Below are 14,880 nucleotides of genomic sequence, written 5' to 3'. Positions count from 1 at the left end.
GAAGGCAAGGGCGAAGCTTTGCTTTTCTCAGCGACGTTAGTCGCTGGCCGAAGGCAAAAGCAAAGTTTCGCTTTTCTCACTACTCTGATACCATGATGGAAAGAATAGAAAATAAGAATAATTATTGAAGAAACTTTATTAAAGAAGTTTTATTGAAGTAACTTTAGTTTAAATACATTAACTTTCCTATTTATACATATTATGAGGAAGGATTTCCCTGAAAAGAATATAGGATTTTCCTTATCTTCTATTAATAACTGTGACCAGTACTATTGTAAGATTCGGGGATTAAGCAATAGCTGAAGCCAGTACTTTGTAGAGCTTGTCAAACCACAGTATGTGGGCATGTTGTTGCCCACATGCATGATTCCCTCGTTCACTCGTTACGTTGAGTCTTCGTTTACAAGTTATTGCCGTCCCCTAGTGGTCCTTTCATTTTCTAAGGACATGTTGATCTCTTTCCGTTTCTTCTTATGAGAGAGAGAGAGAGAGAGAGAGAGAGAGATTTGTGTCGGGTATTATAGATAGATCCAGAAGCGGAGGAAGAAAGAAAAGATATGGAGGTGCAATGAACAGTAAGTACATCGATCTGAGGTGAGGAACCTTATCCAGGATCGTTCCCCCAGGATCTCCTAAACAATGAGGCCATTTTGACAGTGGACACCCACACGCATTTAATTGGGTTCCAATCAATAGGAGATGAAAACCTAGAATTTTGTGCCGTGTAAACTCTTACTGATTCCATGGCAATTCTTAGAAAAGTCAGACGGAAGCTTGAAGCTATTGGTTATGATTCTCGAGAAACGTTTGGTGCTTACCAGGTGCTCGGATATGGATGTCATAGAGGATGTCATTCCTCCATAAGATTGAGTCTCTACCTTTCCGGCTCGTGGTTCGGCCTTCATGACAATAACAAAAATTGTCAGTCTAACTTTTGACACAAGAAGAGATTAGTTATATATATATATATAGAAAAGGAGGGGTAGATTAATAAAAGACAACTTGTTCGCGTGGGTAGCTTCAAACGCTCGCATTATGTGACCAAAACACAAGTCAAAGTCAAAGTAGTGACTTGTTGACCGGTTCTCCAACTTCTTCGTGTTCCTACGACGTTAGCTCTCCCAGTAGGTGAACTGGATCTTAGGAATGTGAAGCTTATCATCAAGTATTTAGGTGAGTTTGTTGTACCATTTTGAACTGCTTCTGTGGTATCTTAACACCAAACATATCCTTCACAGGTCTTTTGTTTCTTTCCAGATGATGGCAAGATTGGAACATTCAAATCTTGAGCTGATGGACTTGTCGTGGGATTACTTGACGTAGACGATTAGATATCTGGACAGCATAGAGCCTGAGAGAGTACATGCCAAGCCTTGTCATCAGTCTAATCGAAGTAATGACTACTACCACGCCGATGATTTGTTTTCCAATAAACTATGTTTGATTACTCAAACGTACGAACGTTCACATAGGGAAAAAGCTGGTGACTGAGGCTGAACTCTGCACTTACGTGGCAATTTCCAGTAACCTTCTGACAAATCCTCCATTAGATCTCATTCTTTGTATCAGATAACTTAAATACAATGATAAAGATTTTGATTGAATAATCATACATCTCAAAGATTTAAGAGATCCAATATGTAATATAATAGATTGGACCACACATGACGTTGGTGTCACCAGCCCAATACTTTTTGGGCTTTAATGGACCGACTGGGTTAAGTAACAACCAATTAATCATGTGGTGGTCCCACCAAACTTCTTCCGACCCGAGCTGGGTCGTAGATAAGAGCCCGGCGCCATTAACACGACACGATTCGGTCCGGACGCGATGGAGCCGATCCAACCCGAGCGACCGCCTCCGCCGATGATGGAGATCCACATGGTGGCGGCCGCGGACTCGCCCGAGTTTGCGCTCCTCTGCTGGGCCCTCCGCAGCTCCCCTGTCGTCGGCCTCGACGCCGAGTGGAAGCCCAACCGGACCATCCGGCTCCACCACCAGGACACCGTCGGCGGCGGGGACTCCGCCCCCGCCGCCGACCTCCCGGCTCGGTCGTTCCCCACCGTGTCCCTCCTCCAAATCGCCTGCCGTGTCCGTCGGCGCCCGTCGGATCCGGTGGTCGGAGACTCGCCGGTTTTCTTGGTGGACCTACTCTCCGTCCCGCTCGTTGCCCTGTGGGATCCGCTAAGGGATATGTTCGAGTCGTCGTCGGTAATCAAGCTTGGTTTTAAGTTCAAACAGGATCTCGTATACCTCTCCTCCACCTTCTCCGCCAACGGATGCGATCCTGGCTTCGATAGAGTAATCTTCCTCCGCATACTCTGTAAACGTTGTGCTCTTTGGTGTTGCATTGTTTTAGGACTTTTAATTTCGATATATATTGAAAATTGGGCCAAACATTGTGCGGATTATTGGATGCACGGCCGCCTTTTTGGTCATCTTTCGATTTTACATGCAGCGGACAGCATGAAGTTAAAAGGAGATCTATCTACAATCACCACAAGATCCTTTAAATAAGATTGAGAACAGTATAAGGGTTTGCTTAGGTCGTCGGTGGCACTCTCAGCAGACTTGCCTTTCTCCCCATATGTTAAGTTACGGTCTCTGATCAATTCGAATTTTTTCGATGGACTTATTGATCTATGGAAAATGATGACAACAGTGTCAATTGGGAAAGATATGGAATGTTTGTTTTAGGTTCTCATATAATTGGTGGCCTACAAGTAGGAACTACAATGGAATGTTGAAGTTTGTAATGCTAGTTTTTCTTTGAATCTGGGACCTTTTCTTTAATGTTAATTTAATGGTTCTCACTTCTTTGAAACGATAACTATGTCTTTCTGGGACAGGTGGAGCCTTTTATGGATATCACCAGCATTTACCATCACCTAAAGAATCCAACCATGGGTAAAAAACATCCAAAGGATACTAAAAGCTTAGCAGCTATCTGCAAGGAAGTTCTTAATGTCTCTTTATCAAAGGTTGGTTGTTGCATGAGGTTTCTTATAGACTTCTGGATTTCTTTTTCATGTTAACATGTAATATATCTAATGGATAGTGGCTTTCGTTGGCTTTCATTAAAGGCCTTAGTACTCCATCAAAATACCACAAATGGCTCCTTATCATGTGTTCTTCCATGTCTGCAAGTACCCTTCCTATTTTGTATATCCTTTTCTATTCTTCATTTTGTATGAGTTGACTAAAGTAGAATTTAAAAATGACCTGAAGCATCATATAATTTTCTATATTGGACTTCAAACATCTCCTGGAGTTATTGCTCAACAATTTCTTTCTACAGGAACTCCAATGCAGTGACTGGTCATGCCGTCCTCTTAGTGAACAGCAGATATTATATGCTGCAGCTGATGCGTATTACTTGCTTGAAATATTTGATGTCTTCCAGCAAAAAATAATCACCAAAGGTATATCCTCTGTAAGCTTGGAACTATTATTATATGTATATGTCCTGATCAAATTTCCATAGTACATTCTTTTTGTTGAACTTGTGTTGTATTATCTTACTTTTCAGTGTGATGGACAATGACAAAATTTTCCATATCAATTTTTTTTGTTGGTTATGTGACAAGTTTTAAACGTCTGGGGACTTAGCAGTCTTGTGTATCAATGCCTATGGCTTAGCCTAGTGTCTTCTGAGCTAGTGATATTGGTTTAGCCATCATTCTTTTGCCTCTCTATTCCCCAAATTCACTAAGCTGACATTCATTTCACAGCTCACAAGTATAGTAGCAAAGCCAAATTCAGGATATTGATACAAAATATACTCTCTCTTACATTTGCGGTGACTGCCTTAATCAAATAGGTATTTAGAAAAAAAATCTTTTGATGCTGATAAGAACAGAAAAAAAAAAAGAACAAAGAAAATAGATGTAAAAGTGACAGTGGTGACGGGAATATTCTTGAAGTGCTTCTGCCTTCTTTTTCTAATTTTTCACTGGCCTTCTCTTATGGTCAATAGAATAGCCTATACGAATGGACTTCTGGTGTGTTATAAATCCTGTAGTTCATGAGGTTCAACGGTTATATTTTAACATGAAAGTGAAAGTTAAGATCATTAGGAGCTGATGGACAATTGCATGAGGTTATTATCCTGCCTCATGATGATCCATTCAAGAAATAATCGGTACTAAAATTATTAAAGTATTGGACTTATTATAATAGCCACTGATTTCAGTACCCTAAAAACAAGTCTCTTTGGAGACATCAAATTCACTTTATAGTCTTATCAAGCCTTCTGCTTGGGTTGAGCCAACTTCACCAATACCAATAGCTACAAAATTTTGGTAGCCTTTAATCTCATCACACATGTTTTCCCATTGCTAGATCTGACTTTTGTTCTAAGCAATTATTGCATCCCACCAGTCTTCTATTTTCATTTGCAGAGCCTTCTGTGATTGGACGCCTCTTTAAAGTAATGCTTTGTTGCCCTGGTCTTATCATACTGGAATTATGTGAACACACTTGTTGAGTCCCAGGTGTAATAATTGGGAGAACACATGCCTTGGCACCTGCTATGCTGTACGATGGTAGCATGTCATGATTATATGATACTGAAATTCTTGGCTGTAATTTTGTAAGTTATATCTAGCATGACAACTCTATCAGGATTTCCTACCTTCATATAATCTTTCTGATTCATTTTCTTTTCATGGTAATTTTCTATCTTATAAAAGTCTTTTGGGTCTTATCACTAGATTTTTTGCTAGATAATGATTAGTTAGGATTTTTATTTCTTAAATTTTCTTGCAGAACAGATCCTTTGAAATGCTGTTCAATTTCTTTTGTTAACTTTGAATGATTGTAGCTGCAGCCAAATCACAACCTAGTCCTCCTGGACAGAATTTCATTGCCACTGTTATAGAAAAGGAAATCATCCCAGAATCAGGCTCCAACAAATTGTTTACTGAATGTTGTGAATCATCTGATATGGTCAGATCACGTGATTTTAAAATTTTCTCTTTTGAGACATTTTGCAGTTATACCCACCTTATGGCCTTCTTGTTGATATATATATTTCAGCTTGATGATTGTCTCTCGAACAATGTCAGGAGACATGGCGAAAAAATTATGTTGAAGGAATCAGACAAAATACCTCGGACCTCAAGACGAAAAGAGAAAAAGCAGTCATCTGGAAATGCAAAGAACAAAGAGAAATTGACTTGTGATGAAGATTGGCAAGGCCCTCCACCATGGGATGTATCCTTCGGTGGGGATGGAAGCCCAAAGTTTTTATGTGATGTGATGGTATGAGACTTTTCTTTGTGCACTGCTTTATATTTGTATCGCTGCTGCTAGTTTTGATTGCTTATAGTCATTGACTTTGTAGTATGGCTTTCTCGTGTGTTCTTATTACTTTTTATGTCATTAGGGAAAATAGACATCCCTAAAGTGAGCCTAGTACATAAGGCTTCCGTCTATATGGGATCTCTCTTCAGCATCAGTTGAGGTGTTGAATCATTTAGCATGCATCAAGATTGGGGGTTTGATATTCAAAAGTTCAGGCCATAGAACTAATTCAAAAGGGGGCTAAAGCTGACAAGTGACAGAAAAGTTAGGCAGGCACACAGTCCAACCCCGACAAGCAGAGAGCTTATTTTTGCGAGTTGAATTATAGTCATCTAGGTCATGAATTAAGATTCTTATCATTTGTATCAAGGCTTGCCCACCCGAAATACTGCCCAAAATAGGCATCACTGTATTCGACGAATGTGTGCTTGTTAATTCATGACCTCAAAATTACATTTATCAGATTTTTAACTAAAAACTCAAACTAATAGTGGTATTATTCTATAAACCTGATTATGAACTGATTTCACCCTAACAATGCTAAAATAAGCATTTACTTTCCTAAGCAGAATCTTGCTCATTCTAGATTGATAAGATCCAGATTGACCTCAATCCGATCAAAATTTAGTCAATTATGAACCAATTCAGTCAAATATTCTTTGGTTTGTGGATTGTTAATTTTACTATGAGTACCACCTTCATTTACATTTGAATCTTAAATCTAATGGTTGCAAGATAGTATCCAAAAGCATAATGTTAGAATAAAATCATGATAGTCAGGGCCTGAAATCTGAACTAACATTATGAAGTTTGACTATAATTGGATTTGCTCGGTTCAGGTTATATAAACTATAACTTTGATTTTTACAAACTTCAGGCTTCCAAAATGAAGGTTTGATTTTCACCTAGATAATGAACTTGTAATTCAACTATTGGATTGGATCGGATCAAGTCATATTGTTTAAAATTGGTTGGTCATGATTTGGAAGCAACCAATTGCTGTTGGAGTATTCTCCAATTTGAAAGAATAGGCCTCCTAAAGATTGCTACTAGAGATTACTTTACTAAATTAACCAATTTTACAGTATAAACAAGGACTAATATTATGAAGCTTGTTTCGTAGGAGACAACGAAAGAATGTATGGTATGTCGAGTATCATGAAATAATGTATTCACTATCAGATGAATTTAGAACTGTATTTAATGATGGTTTACATAAGATGCATATAAATTATATAATCACATTTGGCTTTCAAATCAGAGCTTGATCTAAAATTGGATCACATATGAATTCAACAAATATAGCGGGAAGTCCAGTACTAGGTCCTTATGATATTGTCCTGAAAACTTATATTTTCTTATTAATTGCTTTCTTGATCTTTAACAGATGGTCTATATAGATTTTCTTATATGTTTTTATACTATTTTTTAGCACAATTAGTATAAACATTTATCCAAAACTTTCGTGTTTACTTTCTATATTTGACCTATTTTTCATGCATCACTCAGGCTTTTGTTAGTGTTATTTGATTGTGTATTTTCTTTAATTTATCATGTGCATTTTGGAAATTCTACTAAATCTAACTAGATACAGTTTTGGATCCATAGATAGAGGGGTTAGCAAAACATCTACGATGTGTTGGCATTGATGCTGCTATTCCTTTTTTAAGGAAGCCTGATCCAAGGTTAGTTTGTGAAAACACATTTGGACTTTTAGTACCTCTTCTTAACCATGTGTATGTCACATTCTTTTTAACAGAAACATATGATTCTTATCCAACCTCTATTTTCTGTAGGCAGCTACTGAATCAAGCATACAAAGAGAAAAGGGTCCTGTTAACACGAGATGCCAAGCTTTTGAGATATCAATATTTGGTGAGGAATCAAGTATACAAGGTGAAGAGTTCACTCAAGAATGACCAACTACTTGAGGTAATTGCATGGAATATTTGTTCAGTATATATCAGACATCTCTTATTAAGATAATCTCCAGTTCACTCACTACCTTGTTGTCATGGATAGCATGAAGGTTGCTCAGTGGATTTGTTGAGAGTTGTAAACTGCTGTTATTGGTTGTATTCCATTGATTACAATTAAAACCACTGTTAGATTGTTAGCCTCTGGTAGAGCGCACCATTTGATGATTGTGGACCACTGGCAGATTACAGGCTGGCCATCGCTAACAAACTGCTAATCAATGACCATGCACATTTTGTCAATCATTCCTCTTACTACATAGCGATTGCTCATAGTTGTCTTTCCCTTCTTTAGGGACAAACAATTGAGGATCTTTAATCAATCAACATTTTTAGTGAGCCAATTTTTAGTCAATATTAGTTTATCAGTGATTGCAGGCAAATTGTTAGCCCATTGTAAACCCCAATTTCATTTGCTGACAGATTGTCGCCTTTGTTAGGACATTGGAGGGTGATCACTCATCATTTAACATAGTTGGTATTACCATCTGTTATTAGATTGGTAAACAATCCGTAGAGCCGCAGTTGGTTATCATAGGTTGCTCTCGACAAATCTTGATTGCTGATTCATTGCCATTGCTAGCTACTTGATGGTCCGCAAAAATAACTAGTAGCCTGTGGTTGGGTTCACAATCAACTAAATTGCAGGCTAAAAATATCTAGTGGAATGCACTTCAGATGACCTAGGACTTCCATGGTTCAGGCTCAAGGTGAAATTAGCTATATAAAAGCCTAACTACATAATTAAGGGGGAAGTGAGCTCTGATTTTTTTTCCAATCAATCACTCACAAGTAGTATTTGGTTTTCTGAAAAGCACCAAAATTGAGCTCTACAAAATTCAAATGAAATAACGAAATCTCCTGTTCCCATTTCCCCTAAAATGATTCTGGAGCTCTTTGCACAAAAGACCACCTTCAATTTTTTGGCCTCTTGGAACTTCACTTCAGAATTGCATCTTATTTTTGGTGAATTAACACAAGAACTCAGATCACTTTGACTATAAATTCACTTCAGTGGTTTACTTATAGTAATATAAATGTGCTCTTAGTGTAATTGAATGGTGCAGTTGTTTACTAATTTAACTGTGTCATCTTGGAATCCAAAATCACTTGAACAACCAACTGCAACATCTCAGTCATTTTTAGAACTTTAAGATTTCTATTTTGCTACTTTATATGAAGCATTAAACATATCCATTAAATCACCCATATTAGGTGCAGTATGCACTTCATTCCACTTATTATTATTAAATATCTTATATCTTAAGTATCAAGAGTGAAATCCGAACCCATTCTCTTTCAGATCAGTACCTCAAAATGGTGCTCTGGTTCATCTTGGCCACTTGACCTTTTCCTTTTCATTTTCATCTTCTTGATGTGTCAGTCAGTAAGACCTGATTCTTTTGAGAAAAGTTCTTTTTGTTATGTTATTTTGCCTTTGTCGTTTAATGAGTTATAACATCTCAAAGAAGCAATCTCGGTTATGTGTGCAGTTTTCACAAAATTAGATCTACAAAACAAATCCGACTAGGAAATCATGTTCTCGAACTATCAAGATACACTGGTCAATGGTCGTAACATTTATGTTCACTAAAAGAATTATTATGACTATTACATTCTGTGCCAGTTTTGATTTGTTTAGTTCTGACAGGTCATTGAGACCTTCCAGTTGAAAATTTCCGAGGAACAACTCATGTCAAGATGTACAAAATGCAACGGAAACTTCATTCAGAAGCCTCTGACAATTGAAGAAGCTATTGCAGCTTCTAGGGGATTCCAGGTCATTCCTGACTGCCTTTTTGACCGAAATCTTGAGTTCTGGCAATGCACTGACTGCAAACAACTCTACTGGGAGGTAATGTCTCAACCTGCTTGCTGACGTTGTTGTCTTGGTTCCGTTATATGTTAAACTGGCCTGATGATATCTTTGTTTTCGGACAGTCTAATGTTTTCTTTTCTCAAGATATGACCATGTCCTAGTTTTCAATCCAAAGTTGAAAAGCCATATATCCACTATAATCATTGCAGCTGTGTACTTCAATATTCTGAAAGACCGATTAGTTTTGGATAAATTATCCTCTTCAAACCCTCAATAATTTAGCCCATATTGTTACAAATTGTGATAATCATTTGATTCAGCTTTGGTACCCTACCAAATATTCAGTTCATAGAAACCAAATTGTTTCAAATTATACGTCTTATCCCAGATTATTTAACAGTGTTGTCTCCACTTTACAGGGAACCCAGTATCACAATGCAGTACAGAAATTTGTGGCAGTTTGCAAGTTGAATGACTGAACCTTCTCACCTTCCAACTTCATGTCTTCTGGTACAACTTCATCAAACCAAGAAAACCTACTGTTCGTTTCAGGCTTTCTGCATGGCTTCCACCTTGATTCTGTTGTTGTAAGAATATTTGAAGATATCTTTTGTAACCTAATCTGGCCTTGGTGAGGGAAAAATGAATGCGTTCATGGCCTCCCATCTGCAGAGAAGACACAGAAGACTGAACCTTCTCACCTTCCAACTTCATGTCTTCTGGTACAACTTCTCCAACCAAGAAAACATACTGTTCGTTTCATTTGAAGATATCTTTGGTAGCCTAATCTGGCCTTAGTGAGGGAAAAATGAATGCGTTTATGGCCTCCCATCTGCAGAGAAGACAGGGGGCTGAGATTGACCTTTATGCCCATTCTTTTTCCATTTTGTCAACTATTCTCTTAGTAGATCTGACACAGATGCTTTTAACATGTTAGCCTATGTGCTTTTACTTTTGTTGTTGGTTGAGGAGTAGAGAATTCTGTCATAGCCTTGTTCGATCAATGCATTTCGTCTGAACAGTGTAAACTGTCAATTTCTTGAGAGAGAAAAGGGGCATGTTGGGTGACAGGTTTGTAGGTGGGATTGGGTTAGACTCCCATCCGACGTACACTCTCTCTTTCTGGCCCCCACATATGGCTGCAATCTTGAGCTTCACGTTCTATTATAATCCTTGTTGTGATGTTTTGTGCATCAATTACTTTGTCGATGTGAGGTCTGCCTGTAATGAAAAAAATGAAATCAGTATTTCTTTTTGTTGTAAAACAAAAGCTATATTTTATCCTTTTGTGCGTCGGCCACTTTGACTCGAGACATAGGGAATCGAAAATTAAAACCAATCTGCCGAAATTAGTAGTTCTGTCTTGAGATATTAAATACATAAAACGTGGAAACTTGTCTCGGATATGAACCCATCAGCTTAACTCAGATTGTCATCATTCATTGCACCGCAGCTTTCTGCGCACGAGAATAAATTCCGCCGTCCATCCTTTTCTGCAAGTGGAGAAGACCGGGAAACGACCAGCGAATAGTTCCCACTCTCAACCAATACGTACCCATTTAGATTTGATGAGTGAATGGCTGCCTTAAGCCATACACCTGTAATAGAAAGGCAAATTGTCTGCTTAACCATCCATCTGTGTTGCCTGCGGACAAAAGGGAACAGCGAGAGCATCAAAGCACAGCAACGCAGCTTGTCGTTTAGTGTAAAATGATAGGACGACGAAGCCAGTGGAAGACAAAGAGGAACATCACAAGAGCACTTCAATATTTTGTATCATATTAAATCTATTGACAGCGGCAGCAGATCCCACCAGGACGACATCGTGGAGTGTTCATGGAGTCCACAGCCATTCTTTGCTTGCCTTGGGAGCCAAAGTGCACGCACAACGATCGACTTGACGAGGCGGGGAGAGAGAGAGAGGGGAAGAAGAGGGCACAGCGGACATGGATGGTCGACACTCGGAATCGTTCTCCTGTTCTTTCGATCCGATACGCACTGTATGCGTTTCGCGCTTTACCCGACATCTGCGATCACCCTCGGAGTTCAGTACGTGGCTTGTCAGCCGAGGGCGTCGCTTTCACCAGACAACACATGCTCGCCTGGGCCCGACTCGTGGCATGTCTCGTGGTGCACGGTGCCAGGGGGGGCCTGCGGACCATGATGTTATCGAGCGGCATCGTAATGAGCAATTATAGCCGTGCCGACCACTCGCAGCCGCTTCAGACACGACTCGCGTCACCACCGTTAAGCGCCCGTACAAAACGAATCCTACCTATTTGAGTTGATAACGCCGCTTTGAGATTCGTGTGCGTACTTGATTGTTGCTTCGAACGGTGGCCATTGTTTCCCCCCCCGAACTGTTTCGGGGGCGTTATTTGGATGTAAAGTCATCGTACGGTACGAGTTAACTTTCGTGTTTTATGTTCATAACGTCATCCTACGGTCTGCATAAGCATAAAGCTCGTTCAAATCAATTGCAACCATAAGATCATCAATTGGATGGAGACTTTTAACCTGTCCACGAGTCGGATGCGGATCCACGTAAATATCGATCCGATAACTTAAATCGACTCAACCCAACCCGTCGACTATGTCGATCCGATCCCGATCGGGTCAAAACTCCTCCTTTCCCTCGCCACCAACAGCTGATTCATCAAAAAGCCCAAAAATGCATCATCTGATCTATCTTCCAATCGCAAGGCACGGGAGTGCGCCACGTGGCAGGGAGTGCAAGACCTCGATGGTTTTGTACCCGCAATTCTCCTCCCATCGGCACGAGAAGTGGGGCCCCGCTTGGCGGATTCCCGTCTGTGGACAACTCATGTCACCGGCCCCACACAACAGCTCTCCATCGCAGGAACGTACCACGTCAGCGTCCGCACTTGCGTCACGGCCCCACCTTGCCGTCTTGCTCGTGCACTCGAATCACACACGGCGAACGGGCAGCAATGGACAAGACCGCCCGCACAAATGGTAAGCTTTGGCGGACTCGCGTCCTCTCACCGCAGCCATCTCATTCTTACTTTCTCGATGCCATGAGAGGCACCACCGCACCGCGATTCCACCGCCGTCCATAAGCGTTCCTTCTCCAGGGGCAGCAGCCGTTTTTTCTTCCTCTTCTTCTCTCAGCTTCATCCGGATCGCATGGATGCTGCTCAGTGGCGTCAGGTAAATGGTCTGTGGATATGTGAGGGAGGGCATGGCGCTTTGTTGGGTCTTTTCATTCTTTGTGTTGGATCTCTTCTGGTACATCATCTCTTATGATACTGTCATGGCTTCCTCTTTAATCCTTGAAAGAAGCAAATCACTTTCTTTTTCTACCTTCTTTTCTTCTCCCTTTCTCTTTCTCCTCCTTTTTAGCTTGTGAGGTAAAAGCAAAGGCATGAACAGGTTGGTGTACCAAGTGAGTCTGATTTCTCTTTCATCTTTTCTGATTTCCCTCGGATCATCCTTTTCATGTAATCGTGGATATCTACAGCTCTCCAACATATATAGATGTTTGCTAATGTTTTGTATGTCTAATTATTGGTCCGCATGGGGTTGCGGTTTTGTTGCTCTTCAGGATATAGGGCTGGCGAAGCCCATGCAGCTGGTGCCCTCTGCATCCTCCTCCCCCTCCACCACCACCACCACTGCGAGCAATACTTGCTCCACAGCCATGTCGCAGGTGGTGACGGAGCGCAGGGCTAGGCCGCAGAAGGAGCAGGCCCTCAATTGCCCCCGGTGCAACTCCACCAACACCAAGTTCTGCTACTACAACAACTACAGCCTCACTCAGCCCAGGTACTTCTGCAAGACCTGCAGGAGGTATTGGACCGAGGGTGGATCCCTCAGAAATGTTCCCGTCGGTGGTGGCTCAAGGAAGAACAAGAAGTCTTTCCTTTCCACCGCCGCCACCACCGCCACCTCTTCCACCGCCACAGCGGCATCAGCATTAGTGTCAAATCCTAAGAAGCTTCCAACCGAGCACGTTTCCCCTCCCTTCTCCCTCTCTACTTCTCGTAAGTTCCATGAGGGACAAGATCTCAACATGGCCTTCCCCCACCCGGGACTCCCCGAGTACAACGACTTCCCCAGCTTGGAGAGCAGTACCGTCAACAACAATAGCAGCACCAGTAGTAGAAGCATCCCATGCAATGCACTTGGTGCTCTCTCAGCCATGGAGCTGCTGAGTAGTGGAATGACAGCGAGAGAGATCGGGACATTCGTGCCGGTGCCACTGCCGGAATACCCAACTGGATTTGTGTTGCAGGAATTCAGGGCTCCTGCATTCAACTTCCCGATAGAGGGAATTGGTGGAGGAGGAGGAGGAGGAGGGGAAGGAGGACGAGGCGGGAGTAGCGGCGGGTACGGGGCTCTGCAGGGGATGCAGGAGAGTGCTCATGGAAGGCTTGTGTTCCCGTTCGAAGACGTAAAGCCAGGAGTGGCTGATACAAGCACGACTCCCGAGTTGGAGAATAGCAGGGAGGAAGGTGTGGCCACTCCTGGTTTTTGGAATGGTATGTTCGGTGGAGGAGGCTCATGGTAGGAATCAACACACTATGCTTATCCATTAGGTCTCGGGTGGCTCAGCACTAACAAAAGACAGAAGCCACATGAAGTTCCTTCTTCGTATCTCTCCATCACTCCCTTCTTCTCTTCTTTTACAGCCTTCATTTTTCAGCAGCATGAAGCTTCTTTTTAGGTCGGCTTCAAAATGATATCTTACCGTGCAAAAGTAGCCTTTGGTTAGGCCAGAGAACCCACATTTTTTCTTCCTTTGTTTCTGTGCAGTGATGACAAAGGGAGGTGATACACCTCCTTGCTAGTAGTGGTCCATCGCCTGGTTCGCTGGAGATGGAGAAGAAGAATGGGTAGCGTTTGTGATAATGTTTGGTTGGGTTAGGCAACAGAGTCGTAGTGTGGCGACTGTGCGGACTTTGCATCAGATTTGTATTGGCCAAAAACGGGGGCAGAAGGGAAAACTACAGTTGTACTGCTCTACTTTGTAACTCGAGAAACAGGGATTTTGTGTACGTCAATTCACGTTGGCATGCATGTTCTTCTTGTCGTTTGTGTCGCCCTCTTGAATCAGTCTGAGATGTCACGTCTCATCATTCGAGTGAGATTCTCCCAACTATGAAAGCACCACGAGAAGCTTAAGATAGACCGGAATAGGTTGGCATGCCCATACTCTCCCCGTCGAGGAACTTTTTCCTTCGAATTAATTATATATATATATATATATATATATGTATATATATATATATATGTATATATATATATATGTATGTATATGTATATATATGTATATATATGTATATACATACATATATATATATATATACATACATATATATATATATACATACATATATATATATATATACATATATATATATATATACATATATATATATATATACATATATATATATATATACATATATATATATATACATATATATATATATATACATATATATATATATACATATATATATATATACATATATATATATATATATACATATATATATATATATATATATATATATGTATACTACCAGCATTAAACAGGTTTCTTAGGAGTTGCAGTGCCAGTTGGATGAGGAAGAAAGCTTGGGTCGTGAGGCATGGAAATTGCAGACTTCACCTGCCTCAGCACTAGTCTTGCGGCTAATGATTCCTGCACCCACTCACCACCACCCTCCTCTCCCATGCCTTTCTACTTGGAAACAAGGAGGCCACTCTACTTCCTCGGAAACATTTAATTGATTTCCCGGATGTGGGCTCCC

The 14,880-nt window shown here is 40.8% G+C and overlaps 2 protein-coding genes across 5 annotated transcripts; both read left to right on the top strand.

Annotated features, from left to right (window-relative positions):
• The first annotated feature begins 1,782 nt into the window (after positions 1–1,782).
• On the top strand, positions 1,783–10,135 carry LOC103985711 (uncharacterized). Of its 2 annotated transcripts, none has more exons than XM_009403507.3 (9): positions 1,783–2,302; positions 2,851–2,982; positions 3,300–3,423; positions 4,830–4,948; positions 5,039–5,263; positions 6,914–6,990; positions 7,102–7,237; positions 8,933–9,136; positions 9,520–10,135. In XM_009403507.3, exons 1-9 carry the CDS (start codon positions 1,832–1,834, stop codon positions 9,577–9,579), a joined length of 1,548 nt encoding a protein of 515 aa, XP_009401782.3. In that variant the 5' UTR covers positions 1,783–1,831; the 3' UTR covers positions 9,580–10,135. The 2 variants fall into 2 exon arrangements, with proteins under 2 accessions (XP_009401782.3, XP_009401781.3); XM_009403506.3 differs by having other exon boundaries at positions 4,824–4,948.
• Positions 10,136–12,063: 1,928 nt separating this feature from the next.
• LOC135584441 (dof zinc finger protein 1-like) lies at positions 12,064–14,149 on the top strand. Of its 3 annotated transcripts, XR_010487103.1 has the most exons (3): positions 12,064–12,271; positions 12,666–13,787; positions 13,877–14,149. XR_010487103.1 is itself a non-coding variant. In XM_065109470.1 (2 exons), exons 1-2 carry the CDS (start codon positions 12,248–12,250, stop codon positions 13,629–13,631), a joined length of 990 nt encoding a protein of 329 aa, XP_064965542.1. In that variant the 5' UTR covers positions 12,064–12,247; the 3' UTR covers positions 13,632–14,149. The 3 variants fall into 3 exon arrangements, 2 of the variants coding, with proteins under 2 accessions (XP_064965542.1, XP_064965543.1); XM_065109470.1 differs by having other exon boundaries at positions 12,666–14,149; XM_065109471.1 differs by lacking the exon at positions 12,064–12,271 and adding an exon at positions 12,278–12,506 and having other exon boundaries at positions 12,666–14,149.
• The last annotated feature ends 731 nt before the right edge of the window (positions 14,150–14,880 follow it).

This window comes from Musa acuminata, chromosome BXJ2-5 (genome assembly GCF_036884655.1).
Source record: "Musa acuminata AAA Group cultivar baxijiao chromosome BXJ2-5, Cavendish_Baxijiao_AAA, whole genome shotgun sequence".
NCBI classification, from domain to species: Eukaryota; Viridiplantae; Streptophyta; class Magnoliopsida; order Zingiberales; family Musaceae; genus Musa; species Musa acuminata.
The sequence above is the reverse complement of the archived record's forward strand: the minus strand, read 5'-3'. Positions and strand labels throughout refer to the sequence as shown.